Source organism: Ursus arctos, unplaced genomic scaffold, assembly GCF_023065955.2.
Source record: "Ursus arctos isolate Adak ecotype North America unplaced genomic scaffold, UrsArc2.0 scaffold_22, whole genome shotgun sequence".
In the NCBI taxonomy this organism is placed as follows: Eukaryota; Metazoa; Chordata; class Mammalia; order Carnivora; family Ursidae; genus Ursus; species Ursus arctos.
The window spans coordinates 42378915-42396712 of NW_026622897.1; the positions used below are offsets into that span (position 1 = coordinate 42378915).

General features: G+C 35.6%; 1 protein-coding gene across 2 annotated transcripts in view; it reads right to left on the bottom strand.

Moving 5' to 3' along the window:
• The window catches only part of TMEM135 (transmembrane protein 135), a 253268-nt gene that overhangs the window by 37233 nt on the left and 198237 nt on the right, over positions 1-17798 (bottom strand). For both annotated transcript variants that reach the window (XM_026518285.4, XM_048217349.2), the window contains one exon: positions 1205-1246. In XM_026518285.4, coding sequence (XP_026374070.2) covers positions 1205-1246 — 42 coding nt within the window. The remainder of the gene's footprint in view (positions 1-1204; positions 1247-17798) is intronic.

Genomic DNA, 17798 nt, shown 5'->3' on the forward strand with positions numbered 1-17798 from the left:
CATAAGAATAATAATAACAATAATAGCCAACATTTCTGGAGCACTATTTGCCATACACAGTTCTAAACATTTTTCATGCATTAACTCATTTGAAACTCAAAATAACCAAATAAGATAGTCATATGAAATCTTCTAGTATACCAAAGCCTACCCTAATTTTTCCCTCCTATACTTATAATAAATACTCCACACCTAATCTTCACTAAGCATCTACTATATGTACTTAGGAGAATAAAAGAGGCAACATTTATGATACAAACTGGAAGAACATTAGGTTTCAAGTAATCATATGAAGTCACTGTGTGACATTAGTCAAGTATTCTAAGCCTCAATTTCTTCTTCATGTCTGTCACATGGGCATAAAAATATCCATCTCACAGAACTGTTGTGAAAATTTTCTAATCTATGTGAAAATGCTTGGTGAACTATAAAATACAATGCTCATGCTGCCAACCAATGTTTCTATACCATCTACTACTATCTGCCAATAACTATGGCAAGTGGGGCCTGGGTGGCTCCGTCGGTTAAGCATCTGCCTTCAGGTCAGGTCATGATCCCAGTGTCCTGGGATCCAGGGAGCCCTATGTCTGGCTCCCTGCTCAGCGGGGGCGGGGGGGGGGGGGGCTGCTTCTCCCTCTGCCAGCCATTCCCCCTGCTTCTCCCCCTCCCTCTGCCACTCCCCTTGCTTGTGCTCTCTCGCTCTCTCAAATACATACATACATACATACATACATAAATAAATAAATAAAATCTTTAAAAAAAATAACGATGGCAAGAGATGACGTACAGGGTGAAAAGCAGATTCTAGTGACTCTAGGGAGGCTTATGATCCAAACTGTGTCTGACGTGAGCCTTGTCCTAGTGAAGCCTATAATGTGGTACCACACAATTCAGTACTTAATTTTGCGGTAATTATTCATGTGTAGCTTTGTCTTTCTAATGCTCCTTGAAGAGAGAGTTCTTGTAATCTTTCCTAACTCCCACTGATATGAGGCACACAATAGGTCCCAAAAGTAGTTGTTGACCAACTTATTTTTAGGGGAAAAGAAATCCAATAAATTACTCTTTTGATAACATATCGTAAAAGTGACTTTGTGACTTCTGCAATTACTTTCAGCTAGAACATCTATTGTAAATTACTTTTTGAAAAAGTTAACTTGCAAATTCTCTCTTAACATGAAGGTAAATAAAATAAGCTACTTACCTAAGAGCAGAGAATGTAAATCCTTTCAAACCATCTTTGCACCTAAAACAATAAAAATTTATGATAAAGTAACAATTTTTGAGATATAAAGTAGTATATTTTGTAGCTATTAAAATTTATTCTGAAACTGATTACTTTTAAAAGGTGACTCTTAGGACAGTGATCTGAGCAGTACAAATGCAACAAACAATGAAACAAGCCATCTTACACAGGATGGCTAAAATTTCCTATGTCAAATTAACATAATTTAAGGCTCAACTCTCATATTTGCGGGTCGAAGAGAGATTTAAGTATATCTTCTGAGGGCTCCATGTGGAGTTAAAATGAAGGCTCCAAGTGGAATATTCATTTTACCTAATCCCTGGGGGAGCAATCTGTTGAGAAGAAAAGGCCACATACACCTGCTGGGTATTATGAATAGGTCAATTCAAGGTCCTGACTTATCCCTACTTATTAATTCACTGAATGCAGAGCAATGTAGAGTTGGCAGTCACAAAAAGGCTTCAAGTTTAGTTCAACAGTTTTAACTTCTGAGTAAGCCCAATCAGAACGGATAACATAGCATGGGGAACAGAGTGCGGGTAAGGGGAGGGCACAGACGCAGGAATTCAAATAATATTTATTGAATATTTACTACTGCTGGGCATTGTTTTGGGTACTTTATATGTGTTGTCTCATTTAATTATATCACACCTCCATGAATAGGTATTTCTCTATTCCATAGGTGAGCAGAGCGCCCCCCCCCCCGCCCCCATGCAGCAACTTCCAAGAGGTCACAAAATAAATAGTAATCAGAATTCAGGAAAAAAATTTAAAAGTTCCTCTGACTTAAAAGCTGTGGTTTTCTCTTATACCTCCTTCTGAAAAACTGTATTCCTTTTAATTGGGAGAAGGTTCAAACTGCATGACAATTGAGAAAAAAAGATTCTCAGATCTGCAAAAAATATTTAAACAAGATTTTAAAATGGGGATATTACTATACTAGTCTTAATGGTCTGCTTTATAAGTATGATCAAGTTACTAAGGAATTGTTGGATATCTAGTATCAGAATCCCTTGGAGAAACTATAGAGATTGTTGATACGATGATGCTCAAATGTATGGATATTCTTGGATAAAAAGTACAGCCTCAAATCTAATTGGGCAATTCTCTCAGTGTACCTTTTATATGAAAGGTCACAAAGGAAATGCACAAAAACATAAGATACGCTTCTGAACAAGTGTAAATGTAGACATTTTTACTGGAGGACACATAGAATCTCAGAAAATAATTTAATTTGTGTGCACAGACCTTGTAAAACACTCAAGAATTCATTTTAATTAAGCAGCATGATCTACTCTGTGGTCATGTTAATAGTGAGAAATGTAATCACAGAATTTAGCTAACATACTACATAATTATTCACCCCACAAGGAATGAGGGTAAAGGCAAAAGAATTCATATGTTAAGCTAAATATGCATGGGAAAATTATAGCATTAACATTCTTAAACTTATCTTTTTCCATCTGAAGAAAGTGTTTCTCGGTAATTTAAAACCCATAATTGGGCAATTTCTAGATAGGTGGGGTGTTGAGGGGGTAAGGCCAGGCATCTACTGACTGGAAAACAGAAAGCAGCAGATTGATTAAAGATTATATACAAGTGGGAACAAATTTTGGCTTTGGTATGCTATTGTTAAGAGATAGCCATTTATCTTTGTGCAGTGCTGAATAGATAAAGGATTCTGACAACTTGGTCTAGTCAGGATTGCATATTTGTGACCTTAAACAATAAATCTAATTGCAGACCAAACATCAAAAAGTAGCTTTGAAATAAAAAAGGGCATGTACAAATGAATTTGCAATTTCATTATGATGGAAGTTTGCTTCTTTCAGCAGAACCCTGTGGGAAGCACTTCATATTGATAAAGTCTTAGCCCGGATTCAAAAGGGGCTATTCTTCTTTCCATTCATGTGTATAAGGTCTGTTAATGTAATTGAGGGTCAGATGTCTATGTCAAAAGAACAAAAAAGTAATTATTCCCCTAAAAAGAATCTTTAAAATAGTAATATCGCCCTGCATTTTGATACCAAGAGTATTGTCTGAGTCTTAGCCTAACTACGAAACACTATCGTAATCTGAGTTAAATATAAAAAGTATGGTATGCACAGAAAGATTTATACAGAACAGACCCCATTAGAAGGTGCCTCACTATTTAAGGGATTCAGTTATTATAATGCAAATCAAATTACTTTCTGCATTCATGTCTTAAGGCTCACCTGTTTCCTCAACAAATACGGACTGAATGCCTACTATGTGTAAGCACTAGTTTCACTTCCAAGGAGGTAACAGCAGACAATAGAGAATCTGTTTCCATACAGCTGACATCTAGGGCTGGGAAAGGTAGGACGAAACAAGTAAATATGTCAGGTGGTGATAAAAGCTATGGCAAAACACGAGGCAGGGGAAGAGGAGAAACAGATGGGGTGGGGCCTTCTTATTTTATGTAGTGTCGTCCAGAAGGGCCTCTCCAATAAGGTGAAATTTGATGATATGATCAGAAGCCTTACAGAGTGGAGGGAAGAGTATTGGACTGAAGGAAGAGCAAGCACAAAGCCCCTGATGAGGAGTCTGCCTGGCACGGAAGGAGAACAGCAAAGTAGATTACTGTAGCTGCAGCAGAAGAGGGGAGGGAAGCAGAGGTAGGAAAGGAGGCCACAGTCATAGTGGAGGAGGGAAGAAGTGGTCCACAGTTCTTGTAAGGCCCTTCAGGCATAGAAACAACAACAGCAACTGTGGAAGGTTCTCAGCAGAAGAATGACAAAGACCTGTCTTAAATTTTAAGATAATCTTTGGCTGCACCCTGGAAAACAAACCACAAGAAGGCAAGGTTGACAACAAAGAGACTAATTAGGAGGGGGAAGATGACTGTGGCTTGACTAGGTCATTAAATGGAAGAGGTAGAGAAAAGTGATAAGACTCCAAATGTATTTTGGGGCGCCTGGGTGGCTCAGTCGTTAAGCATCTGCCTTCGGCTCAGGGCATGATCCCAGGTTTCTGGGATGGAGCCCCATGTCAGGCTCCTCCATGGGGAGCCTGCTTCTTCCTCTCCCACTCCCCCTGCCTGTGTTCCCTCTCTCACTGGCTATCTCTCTCTCTGTCAAATAAATAAATAAATAAAAAGACTCCAAATGTATTTCAAAAGCAGAGTTGGTGGAATTTCTTGATGGTTTGAATGTGAAGTAGAAGGGAAAGAGAAAATTTACCAATTATTAAAATATTTTTGATCTGAGCAAGCAGAAGGATAAAATGTCCATTTACTGAAACGGAGGAAACTATGGGAGGAACAGGTTTTAGGAGAAAATCAAAGTTTTATTTCAGACGTGGTAAGTTTGGGATGAATTATCTACAAGTGGAAATGTTAATGAAGCAAGCGGCTGCTGTACAGGTTTGGGGGTCAAGGGAGAGGGGTGATTCATTTATAAGTAGAACTTAAATCCATAGGACTAGATACAATCATCTAGGAAATAAATGCCAATAGAGAAAATATCCAAGGACTGAGTGTATTTTATTTCTCCATATTTTATAATGCAGAAAAGCTGTTCCACAGTGGGGAAGAAAAAAAACAAAAACAAAAAAACAAAGTCATATCTCCTCCTAATGAAATCATTCTCTAATGTAAAGTCTTGTTTTTATTTCTGAGTGTACATAAATAGAATGCATATAACTCATGTACACATAGACCTTTCTATTAGTTAGACTATAAATGGCATAAATATCTAATATGACTCAATCGTAGTTATTGAATCTCTACATTTGCAAGGTTAGGTGCAAGGTTCAGGAAAGAGGAGGGGGGAAATTGCAGCATCATATCAAACAACCTGATACACAACTTATTATATGAGGTTCAGGCTGGAATTATATACTGTGGATAAGAAAGTTTAAGTTTAATACTGTTAACTAAAATAATACACTTGGTCAAATGCCAATGAAAGGGGGGAACCCACAAACACAATTTTTTTTTTACTGTAAGTGTAAATGATGGCTTAAAAAAACAATTCTGCCCACAAAGATTCTTTGTCTCACACTTCATTTCCATGAAATTACTTCCAGGAGATACTTTTATTTTTATTACCAAATTACACCAGCAGATGTCACTAGTAAACCATTTTTTGAAGAGTTTGTAACTGTGAGGTGATTTCTGTATCATTTCATTGCATGTTTTCCCTTAAAAACAAATTTACTGGCACTCCAAATGTTCTTACTCTTAGTTACATTGCATTGAATTCCCACACGTAAATATCATAATATTAGACTTTTAATTATAGCTGACGTTCCTGTTCCTATCATTCTATACAGTTATGAAATCTTTAAGAACACCCTACCATTTGACACCAACATAAAATCTGATATGCACATGTGCTATATCCTTATGTTCTCTATTAAGATGAAAACTATTTTGTTTCCTACTTTTTTGTATTATCTACACAGTTTTTATTTGGTAAACATAATGGGGTATAAAAGAGGTAGTACTTTATAAATCTTTAAAACATTTCTTGAAGGCAATGTTGCATGGTACAGTGGAAAGATTCTTGATTTGAATGATTCACAGTCATAACTTCACTACCAACCTGGAGTAAATCATTTAACTTCAGGGTTCAATTTTGTTGTCTGTTACACAAGAGCCAGGAAGTAGATTATCTTCATAACTGACTGACTGAATGTCTTCTAATTCTGAAATTCTACCAATTATTTTATCATTTTATTTAATGCTAGTATTACTAGAAATCACAACAGAAAAATAGAATGATTATTCTAAGTCATTAGAAACTTCTAATCTGAAAGTTAGAAATCACAACAGAAAAATAAAATGAATTACTCTGTCACTACATAAACAAAAAAATGATCTCACCAACATGAAGAATATATATTTTTTTAAATCGTACAAAATAAAACCCTGAATTTGCCTTGAGATTACTGGCCTGCTACTACTATTATTATATTTGCTTACTGTTTTGCAATACTTACTGATGTGGAACTTATTCCTGCAAAGGTTCAAAGGGAACCTTTTCTTTTTTAACTTTAAGATTACAAGACCAACTATTGGGTTGGTCTGCTATAGAAAGACCTGATAAGAAACACTGTCAAGTAAAAGAAGGAATTCTATAGATATAGTCTCAATAATGATTAAATGTTACATTCTTGGCTATATTAAATATCAATGCTGAAATGTGATTAATGACAAAATGTAAAAATGTTGTTTAGTATATACATATAAAACGTTATAGGAAGTGGTCAAAAAGATATATCCGAAACACTTGTTAGTAGGCTACGTGATGAAGTTGAATGGGTTAAGATGCATGAAAAGAATATAACCTTTTACTCTCTATATTTATATATTACTAAAAAAATTTTTACAAGTATATATTTATATATTACTTGTGTAGTTTAATTTAATACATCAATACTTGAATACTTAGGAACAGATTAAACAGTGTAAAAGTTATTCATTTCTTATACCCACATTGGCAGAGAATGTAAACTCAAAGTAGTCAACTTCACTAGTTAATACTGCTGTAAAAGTTTTGCTAGAAGACATAAAATTACTAACTAAAGTAGATAGTTTAGATTAAATTTTTCTGAAACTATATCTCCAAGAACATGGATAATTAAGTGACTACAAGGATTTAAAAGAAGAAGAAACATGCATGAAGTATCAATTTCAGAGTTCTTTTGTCCATTTCTAATCCTTGAACTGATTAAAAGGAAACTCAAATATTGATTAAATATTACATCATCTATTTTTATTTGCTCAACAGTCATTTATTTACTGGGCAGCTAATACACAGAAGACACTGTACTGCTGAACTCTTGAGGAAGGCAAAGATAAATTATATGCCATCTCTGACCATAAAAAAAAAAGGTACATGCAAAGCTCTGTGTATGTTTGTCATAAGAATAAAAATAACCTTGACTAAAAATTATAACCTCGCCTAAAAGTTATGACACAACATTTCTTATATCAGTAGTGCTTTTCAAGAGCTTAATTACTCTACTGTGCTTTATATTTATAATTCAGCTTCAAATTTCTTTAGTCCAGTCTTTTTCTTATCTTCTTAAATTATTTGATTTGAGAAAAGCAGTATATGCAAAACCATAATAAATGATGCTAAAAGACTGGCAATAAATAAAGATGAGTTAGATTTAAAATAGCTGAGTACACTGATAAGCCTTAAAATACTCTAATTCTGTTGATTATATTGTAATCCCCTAAGTCACTCAGTATCAAAAACAAGTTACATTATTATATGTGAAATTATTTACAATTCTTTAAAACAGAAAATGATTAAAATTCAGGCATACAGAAGGTATAAAAAGAATGACATATAATGTTAATTATAAATAATAGTTATAGATAATAGCTAAATCAAAATTTTGCTTTGTCTATTACTGGTGCTAAAAACATAAATATACTTGGACTGAATATGACTGAAAAGTTTAATGTGAAAGTTCAAAAGGAACCAGAATGCCTATTTAAATGCTTCAAATTTGTAACTCACTATTGTTATTTATTATAAAGAAAACACACGCAATTTAATACAGTTTTTTTTTAAATGAAAGAAAAAGTCCATAATTTTATTGAAATGGTTTAGTACACTGGGGCACCTGGGTGGCTCAGTGGGTTAAGCGTCCAACTCTTGATTTCAGCTCAGGTCTTCAGGGTTGTGAGATCGAGCCCCTCAGGAGGGCTCCTCACTGGACATGGAGGCTGCTTAAAATTCTCTCTCTCCCTCTGTCCCTCCCAGCCACCCCACCCCCGCCCCTGCTCATGAACACACACATGCTCACTCTCTCAAAAAAAAAAAAAAAAAAAAAAGGTTTTAGTACAGTGTTGGAAGATCTTAAAATCATATATTCTAAACCAATACAAGCACTGAAAATGACATATTGCTGAATCTTTTGACATCTAACAAAGGACGGGTATAGTACGATATCCATAAGTTGATTAATATCATTTATGTTAGATGCTGAACAGCCCTGGTATAGTCTTATTTCTCTGGCTCCCTTTTTTGGCTAGATATATGCCAAGTCTAGCCCACTCAGCAGAGTTGGAAAGGACCAATGTATTTGGTGGTTTCCTAGTGTTAACGAAAACGTCAATGTTTCCACAAGGGATGTGCTAGTTCTGGGATTAGGCTGCTCTTGAGGCCATCTGCATCATCTTTGTTAACTGTACAGTTTCTTTTTAAGTTAAATTTTTCTCATTTTGTTTTGAAAACTCACATGAAAGAATAAACCACTTTTTCTTATTAATTTTCCTAATCCATTTTCAAGTGTAGAAACTCACCTAAGTACTCGGTTATAAATTAGTAACTGAAACTTGATCAACAACTACAGAATTTTGATTGGCACCTGTTTATCATAAGAATAACAAAAAAAGATCGACACGGAATTAATTCCAGCCTTTTATTTTCATTTTGTTTAAAAAACAAAACAAAACAAAAAACCTTCACTGTCCTAATCACATAGCATGCTCCAAAAGCTTACATCAACAATTTCAATTTACTACTCAGAACTTGGGGTGCACAATTAAAATACATTACATTGCTTACATACACACAACAGGCTTTTCCTCTTAAGTCTAATATTATTTGACTAATAGACTGAGAGCTCAGTTTCAGCCTGCATATGGCTCTGTATATGAGAAAGCAAAATAACTAATGTTATGTTCCTATCTTAAGAACCTCATAACAAAAATCTGAAGTTGGAATAGCAACAAATCAAGAAATTCGAGTACGATTATTCTTTTTGCTTCATGAACACATTATATATCTTCAAACTAATTTTCAATTGGATTTCTTTAAATATAAGTGAATTCTCTGAGTGCATTAAAAATGTTATTTTTGATTCTGGTACATATTTTACAGTACTTTATGTCATATGGAATGGAACACCGGTGCTTAGCTTTGTTCTCCAGAACCTAAGGGACACTGCTGAAGCAGGCAGCAGTTATGGGTAATCGAGTGTGATTCTAAGTCCCCAGATGATTATTGCACACTTTTCTGGTGTGCCCTAAATACAAATTGGTTACATTTGGGTAACAAACTTACAGTAACAACTCCAAGAGAATCATATTTCTCCTTAAACTTGAAGAGGCTAGAACTCTTTTTGCTTTAAAATCCAGACGAAGGAAGATCATGGTCTAAACTGTCTTCAATTGCTAAAGAACCAAGAATCACCTTCAGAATGTTTCTAAAAGAAATGTTAATTAGGATGAATTTCCCTCCCAAAATGAACTAGTAATAGGAATACTAGTCAAGCTTTAAAATACTTATAATAGGAGTAGATTTGAGTTGTACTGAGCCTAACCTGAAAGGCCTGTTTGCAGTTGCTGAGGAAATGGCATGTGTTTAGACTTGACAAATTAACTAGAGGCAAAACCAAATTTAAGATCAAAATGGTGTTTTATGTAAATCTAAGGAAAAACTTAGCAAGTTCCTTAAGATCATGGCATTGCTATGGCCACAAATTATTTACATTAAACAGAATTATAACCACAATTCTGAACCAAACTATTTTTTAAAGACCTCAAGACTGGCAAGTATTTTCATTTTTCCCCCTCCTATAATGGTTGTAAAAGAGATTAAAACAAATGTTTTCAATTATACAGAATCTTTGAGTAAACATTAATTTGTTTTCAATGCATGTTGGTATCTATGTTATTAAAATAATAATGGCAATTGGTTTTCATGTGGAACAAAATGAGCAGCTATTTGAAACTGTAACATTAGGCCATGCTTTTTCATAAGTTTATGCTTATTCAATATCAAAGTTCAAATCTAAAAATAAATAAAATATGCCAATGGTAATGGAGCAAAAATAACATTCTGGAAGCTTTTAGAAAACTCTTTTGTGATTAACTGAGCACTATAGCTGTATCCTAACTCTAAAAGAAATACATTCATTTCAAATCCTGCAGCGTACTTCATGCATCTCTAAGGTTATGAACTTAATTTGTGGTATGTATAATAGAAAATGGGCAAGTTAACACATATTGGAATTTTGTTGGCTCAAAGTATAAGAAAAATGGAATATTGGAACCTGAGAGAATTATATTTTACAAATTGAGAAACCAAGGTCCAGAGAGGTTAAGTGATCTGCCTAAAAACAGTTTGCTCCTAGACACCCTCACACAACAGTAAAATCATTCTATATCCCAGCCAACTCCCTTTCTGCCTGTTGAGGTCTCCCTGTGGAGGAGAAATACCAACAGAGAAGCAGTGGGACCTTGGGCCATAGAAGAGAAACCACAAAACACCTGAATGAAGGGAGAGAGCAATGCTCTTCCAACCAGTTCAACACAAAGACTTCACAAGGGACTGAAGTGCATAGAACTAATTTCCATCTCCTCACTTCCACGGCTCCTCACTAAACCTGACTTGGGGACCTTTGGTCAGGACTCCACGCTGGCCTCTCTCACCCACTTCCTCTTCAACAATAGCTATTATTCACAGCAGTCTCTCCAGGACTTCCTGGACAATCATAAGGCCTACTACCCTTGGTATTAATTTGCCACCTTTAGCAAAGAAAATTTCCAAAGCACCTCAACCCAAGTCATGAATACTAAAAACAGTACTGAACTGAAGCTTCACTGTGTTTCACTACAGACCAAGTTAGAAACTGGACTTCTGAAAGAGACTCTCCCTTATCTGTCTCTCAGTAGCAAACTCTATCAGTATTCCCCTCGGACACATTTCACACTTTCTCACCTCTCTCATTTTGGTCATCCTTGGTCCTTCTGTATGCAAGATTTCTTTAACAACTGTTCTTTTTTGAGAGAATTCCTACAAAGTCCATCGGGATGGCATTTTCTCCCACAATCAATGTGACTGTTTCTTTCTCAAACTCCCTTTGCTCTTTGTATATTTTTAGCAGCTTTTATTTGAATCTGACTAATATGATAGTAATTTGCATGGTTATCTAATCCACTCTACCAAAATCACGGTTTCTTATGACATTTTTGTGTGTCCATGTTCCACAAATCAAAGGAGCAGTTTATAGAGCTTACTTCTTTATTAATGAAGTTGGGAAATATTCTGCATTTTGTTGCTATAACATTTATTGAGTAATTAGAGTATCTGAGAATATGAACTCATGGGCTAGGAAAGGTGAGTTCTCAAAGTGCGGTCTTTGAAACACCGCAGCATCAGATGGTAACTTGTTAGAAACACAAATTCTTGGTCCCCACCCCAGACCTACTGAATTCAAAAACTCTAAGGGACCCAGCAATCTGTAAAACCTGTATAATCACCTTTTAACAAAATCCTCACATGATTCTAATGCATACTCAAGTTGGACAATCACAGGGCTAGGTTATGTTGCTGTAGTAAAATTTCAATAGCTTTCAACAACAGGAGTTTTTTTCTTGCTCGTGTTACATGTCAAACGAGGGTTGGCAATGGCTCGACTTACAGGTCATTATTTGTCAGACTTTAGGGTGAGGAAGAAGCATCTATTCAGATCTGCTGATTGTCAGAGCAGAGAAGAAAAGAGAATATAGGACACTATGTTCTGACTCAAAGCTTCTGCTCAGAAGTAAACATAAATCATTTCCACTCCTATTTCATTAGCCACAGCAAAGCTAAGGCCTGGCATGAGGTCAATAGGATAGGGAAGTATAATGCTTCCCCAGGGAGGAGCAGCCAAGGTTTCTGAAAATAACATAGTCTACCATACAGGCCAAGTACATTATTCTTGAAGATCAGTTGTGTTTATTACATTTAAGGAAATTCAAAGCACAATTCCCTTTTTCCTCCCAAATCCTACCATCATTTAGTTTTTTTCACAATAACTTTAATATCTCACTTTAAATAATCCTAAAATCTTTTGGTATTCGTTTTGGAAATGGGCTTATCTACAACATACTAATTAGTATGTTGTACTAATTATGCATAAATGCATAAATGTGTATGTGTTCTAGGCTCCTTTTTTTCTTATTTATTAAAGCATTCATTTGGAAGTTAACATTGTTCAATTATGTATCCCAAGTGCCTACAGAAATGCATAGCATATAAGTCACTCAAAAGATATATGTTGAAAGAGAGAAATTTTTATCTGTGTAGTAACTGATAACATCATACTTGATATATTTCTAATTGGGTATCAACTTTCTTGGATTCTTTTTTTTAACAGCAATTATTCTAGAGTTTTGGGGTTTTTCATATTCAGTTTCTAAAGAAATTTGTACATATTTTTAAAGAAACTTTTTTTGTTTAAGATTTTATTTATTTTGAGAGAGAGAAAGAGAACACAGGAGCAGGGGGGAGGAGCAGTGGGGGAGGGAGAAAGAGACTTTCTACTGAGCAGGGAGCCCAACATGGGGCTTGATTCCATGACCCCGGGATCAAGACCTGAGCCAAAGGCAGATGCATAGCTGACTGAGCCACCCAGGTGCCCCGAAATTTATATATGTTTAAATTAGCTACCCTGACACTTACCAACAACTCCCAATGATTGTCCTTAATATCAATTTGTACTAATTTTTTTATACTGATAATTTGGCATGAATTTATATAGACATAAGTATGCATAAATAAGGGTCTAAAACAGGAGTCATTCATCTTTTTTTTAATGAGGAGCTTTTTTTTTTTTTTAACTAGGCTCCGCACCCAACATGGGGCTTGAACTCACAACCCTGAGATCAAGAGTTGCATGATCTATACACTGAACCAGCCAGGCGCCCCCAGAACTATTTTAAATACCCTAAATGGAATATAAGTGACTATAATATAAAACTATCAAGTCTAAAAAGCAGGACTGGGGATGCTGCTATAGTTAGCTTTGTTTATTTACTAGGAATTGTACCTGAGTGGTAAGAACATAAAGTTTGTAGACTGGGGCATTATTCACATTCATTCATCATTCACTTATTCATACATTTCCATATTTCACAAATATTTACTATGAGTTGACTATGTACCAGGCAGGTTGCCAAGTGCTAGGAATAGCTGTTTTCCCTGTTTTCCAGAAGTTCACAGTCCAGTGGGTATATGTGTAAGTACTACAACATTACATAAAGTACATCAATATAAGGTACACAGTGTTACAGGAGCACAAAGGAGGGGTGCCTAACCCTGGCCATGGAAGGCTATCCAGAAAAATGACATATTTAAGGTGATATGTAAAGGAAGAAGGGGAAGAAGAAAGCAGAGAGACACAATATCTGCAAGAGTTAGAGAAAAGAGAACATTGAGTACTTCGGGAACTGAAGAAGTTTAATGTTAACTGGAGCCTGGAGACAAGGAAGCAGAGCGGAGGGAGACTGGCACAGGCCAGACCACTCCAAATTGAATTTGAAATTTACCTATAAGGCAAAAGGCCCCACGCTCCAGAAGAATGACATGACCAGATTTGTGTTTAACAATGATATTTGTTTAAACTTTGTAACATGTCAACTTACAAACTGATTTCTGTTGAAAGCAACAGATATTAAAGCCATTTAAAAACTTACATTGCTCTTTAAGATAATAGATTAAACCACACATCAACTTTAAGACAGATTTCTAATATCTTTTGATTAACAAATTAGTTTAAAAATAATAACTCCTTTCAAAACCACAACTAAATACAGACATAAATGTAAAGTATGATACTTAATGACAATATAAAATCAAGGACATTAACACTAGCTGTTGTAGTAAACAAGCTAAAAACATCAGTGCTTTAACATAATAAAGATCGATTACTTGCTTGTCACTATCCAAGCAGGAATTCATCTAGACTGTCTCTGCCACAGAGAGTAATCTCATTTCTGGCAACCACAATGGAGAAGATGTTGCTCTGTGTGTATGATTTATAAAGTCACATCATTCATTTATTGTAGGAACAGGGAAGGATGATGAAAACTAAGACTACCAATGAGTCATATCAGATGGAGTTATATACTTTTGTGGAGCTAACACCATAGCCAGAGAACTATGAAGCAATCATTTTTCTTTTACACATTCATTCGATTGTCCCCCAATTATTAAGCACCAAGGCAGCAGAGTTAAAAGGAAGGGCTACAGAATCAGACAAGTAAGTTGTATAAATTCTTTGTCTGTTTCTCTATGTGTAAAAAGCAAAAAATAGCACCAACTTCATATAATTACTATACTAAGTGCTCAATAAATATCACCTATGACTACTGCTTCTGTTATTACTACAACAAATTACAAAGGTGAGTGTATGGCAGTTCCTGTCCTCAGCAGTGGGAGGACTATAAAGAAAATGTAATAATCCCTACCCATGTCAAGCTCATCAGCTTAAACCCCAAGTTGAAACACTGAGCCACAAATAGCAAGAAGAAATTAGACAGCATCTGCCAGGACATAAACACCATTATCTAAAAGGTCCAACATTACAGCCCTCCCTCCACAGATACAAACAGGTATAATCACATTACAACCTAATTATTTACAAATCCAGGACAATACATATGACATAAACTGTCAAATGAAGAGTTGACCCAAACTGGAGAGGCGTCTACAGACATATGAATGCGTAAACTGTTGCATACTAGGGAATACTACTCAGCAAGTGAACAAAAATGAACTGGTGGGGGCTCCTGGGTGGTACAGCGGTTAAGCGTCTGCCTTCGGCTCAGGGCGTGATCACGGCGTTATGGGATCAAGCCCCACATCAGGCTCTTCTGCTATGAGCCTGCTTCTTTCTCTCCCACTCCCCCTGCTTGTGTTCCCTCTCTCGCTGGCTGTCTCTATCTCTGTCGAATAAATAAATAAAATCTTAAAAAAAAAAATGAACTGGTGATATACTCAACAGAATGGATGAATTTCAAAAAAATGTGGAGGAGAAGCCAGACCCAAAAGTGTAAGCTGTGTGATTCTACTTCCATGAAATTCTAGGGAAAGAATCTCATCTATAGTGACAGAAAGCAGATCAACATTTCCCTGGTACCAGGGATGGGTTAAGGGTAGGAAGTGACTGCAAAACCGACCGCACGAGAGAACTCGTGGAGACTAATGGTTAAATCACTTAACCTCAGAGGGCTTTTGTTTCCTCAAATGTAAGAATCAGATAGTATGACTTCTCATAAGAGCACTGCTGTGAGGGTACAGTCTGAAATAGAGAAGGTGCTCATTACACTGTTACTGCCTGGGGTTTTGCTGGTGGTCTTTTGAGAGGAAGACGGGGGGAAAGTGCCAGAGGGTTTGAGCATCATAACACATAGCTTTCTAAACACAGGATTAAAGGCCTGTAATGAAAGATTCATAAAAATCTCAAAACTACTCACTGAACACAGAATTTATCATCCTTAAGCATTATAATTTTAAGATGACAAAAATCAGCAAATCAACTTCAGGGAGGGAAATGAGTGACAAAGACAGAAAAGATGGAGTGCTGCGAGAAGGTGTACATAAGTCTTCTTAGTCCCTTCTAGGAGGATCTCACAGGAAATCTTAAGTTTGATGGCTCTTACTTGCCTCACAACTCCACTTTTGCTAATATACGGGGGCAAGAGAGTTGAGTAGCGGAGGGAAGAAAAAGGGATTGGTTGCAGGGATACCCTGATATTTTTTGAGAAACTTTAGAAGGAGATGTTTTACTTTCCCCCAAGCTTCATTAAAAGTAAAATTCTACACAGGTAGAAAACTAAAAAGGTTTTAATTCATCAAACTACTTGGAACAACAAAGTTTTCTTTAACACACGCAGAAAACAGGACAATGGATTTATATGCAAACAGTCTTGTTTACCTTAAAAACAAAAACCAACCCTATGTAACCAGCCTGAATAAGGAACCAGCAGTGTTGCAACAGAAAGTTCAGTAAACAAACAATGAAACCATCTGGAAGGTATTTCTGAGATATCAATCATGTGGCATTGATAATTTAGAAATGCAAGAGAAAGGAAAGACAGCTATTCCTCCTTGAGCAATGTTTCACTTACATTATCGGAGCCAACAACATTAATGACTTAGAATGGTCTTAAGAATATCATGAATTTAGACAGAAATGACTGACTGGTTCATCTACAAATAGGTCGATAGATATATACGTTCTGATATAGTGTGAGGTTAACTCTTCTCTTTCTAGTGAACATTCTTCTCCCAGTTTAGACTCCATAATTAATTATGATAAGCCAGAGTCTGAGATTCTTATTTTTAATTCTGGCTCTTCGACTAAGCAGTTACAAAACCTTAAACAGAAACATATGTTTCTCAGCCTTAGGTTCTTCAAGTATAAAATGAAAAGGACTGAACTGAATGGTCCTTCAGACTCCTTAAAACTTAAAAAATCTGATGCAAAATATTATCCACAAATTTTTATGATTTGCTCAAACCTGATACAGTCCCAATCTGATTCTAGGTTTGAAAGTAAAAAACTATAATTAAATTAATACCAAATTTGCATGAGGTACACTGGAACATATTCTAGGGACCACTGAAGATACCTTCTTCTATGTTCTAAGTGGAAAAAATATTGTATAATTAACATTCTACACAAAATAAAAGAACTTCTAATACCAACTAATACTATTTTATGGTCAAAATCATATTTTACCTTTAAGGGCTTATCTATTTCTGCATTAGTCCATCATATTTCTGTATGCGGAAATTATCTGAGCTCTGTTGAACTAAGTACTATTGCTAATAATCAGGGTATACTGCTTACAGTATCATCTACATTTTTTATTAGCTTTTTGCAACATGCTCTTGCTTTTACCAGCTTTGAAAGGTGAAACATTCACGTGCAACATTTTACAGGAAAATATCTTAGACTATTTAATGTGTATATAATCCAATATTTGGCAAGAAAATATCTCAGGACATTTAACAAACCTCCACTAGCAAATGTTTTAAAATGTATTAAAGAAGCTGACAAAATTTATATACACACACGCAGTTTTAGGATTACATATGCTCTTTTTTAAAGATGGCAAAACTGATATATGGGCACATCTAAGTAATTCTAATCACATCTTAATTCCATCCTTAAATACCATCCTAGCTAATGTCCATTCCTTATAGTATTTTATTTTCTTTCACATATGTAAATTGACATGCTGCTGAGTCAAAAGCAATAACACTATTTAAAAATGCAGAAAATATTTTCTTTTCAGTACTACATGATTAGGGGTCCCTGTGGAGCCTGGCAGTAGGGGAAAATGGGAGGAAAACTTCAAAATCCAAAGTAGCTTGGCTTTTCTCACTATGAGACTCCAACTTGGTGAAAAATGTATTTTGTCTTCCAACGAGTTTGTATGTGTGGGCTATATTTTAGGTTTTCACTATCCTGCCAGACAAATACTTAATACACGGAGTGATTTTTTTTTAAATTTTTGGCAACAGTATATCAAAACTCCACATTCTTAAGAGTTAGTCCAGTGCCCTTTCCTAGAACATATAGTCACCCAACAGCCAAAGTGGCTAATAGACAGGCTTTGGCCTTAAGGAGCCTGTAACGGTTGCTAGAACTTAAAGATGGGAATTTACTTTTGACTTCAAGCCATGCCTTGTTCTGCATCTCATTTTTGTAGAAGAAAGGGAAGTAAATTCAAGCTTCAGAGGCAAAATTCCAAGTGGCTAACGAGGAGGGAGAGTTAAGTGAAAGCACA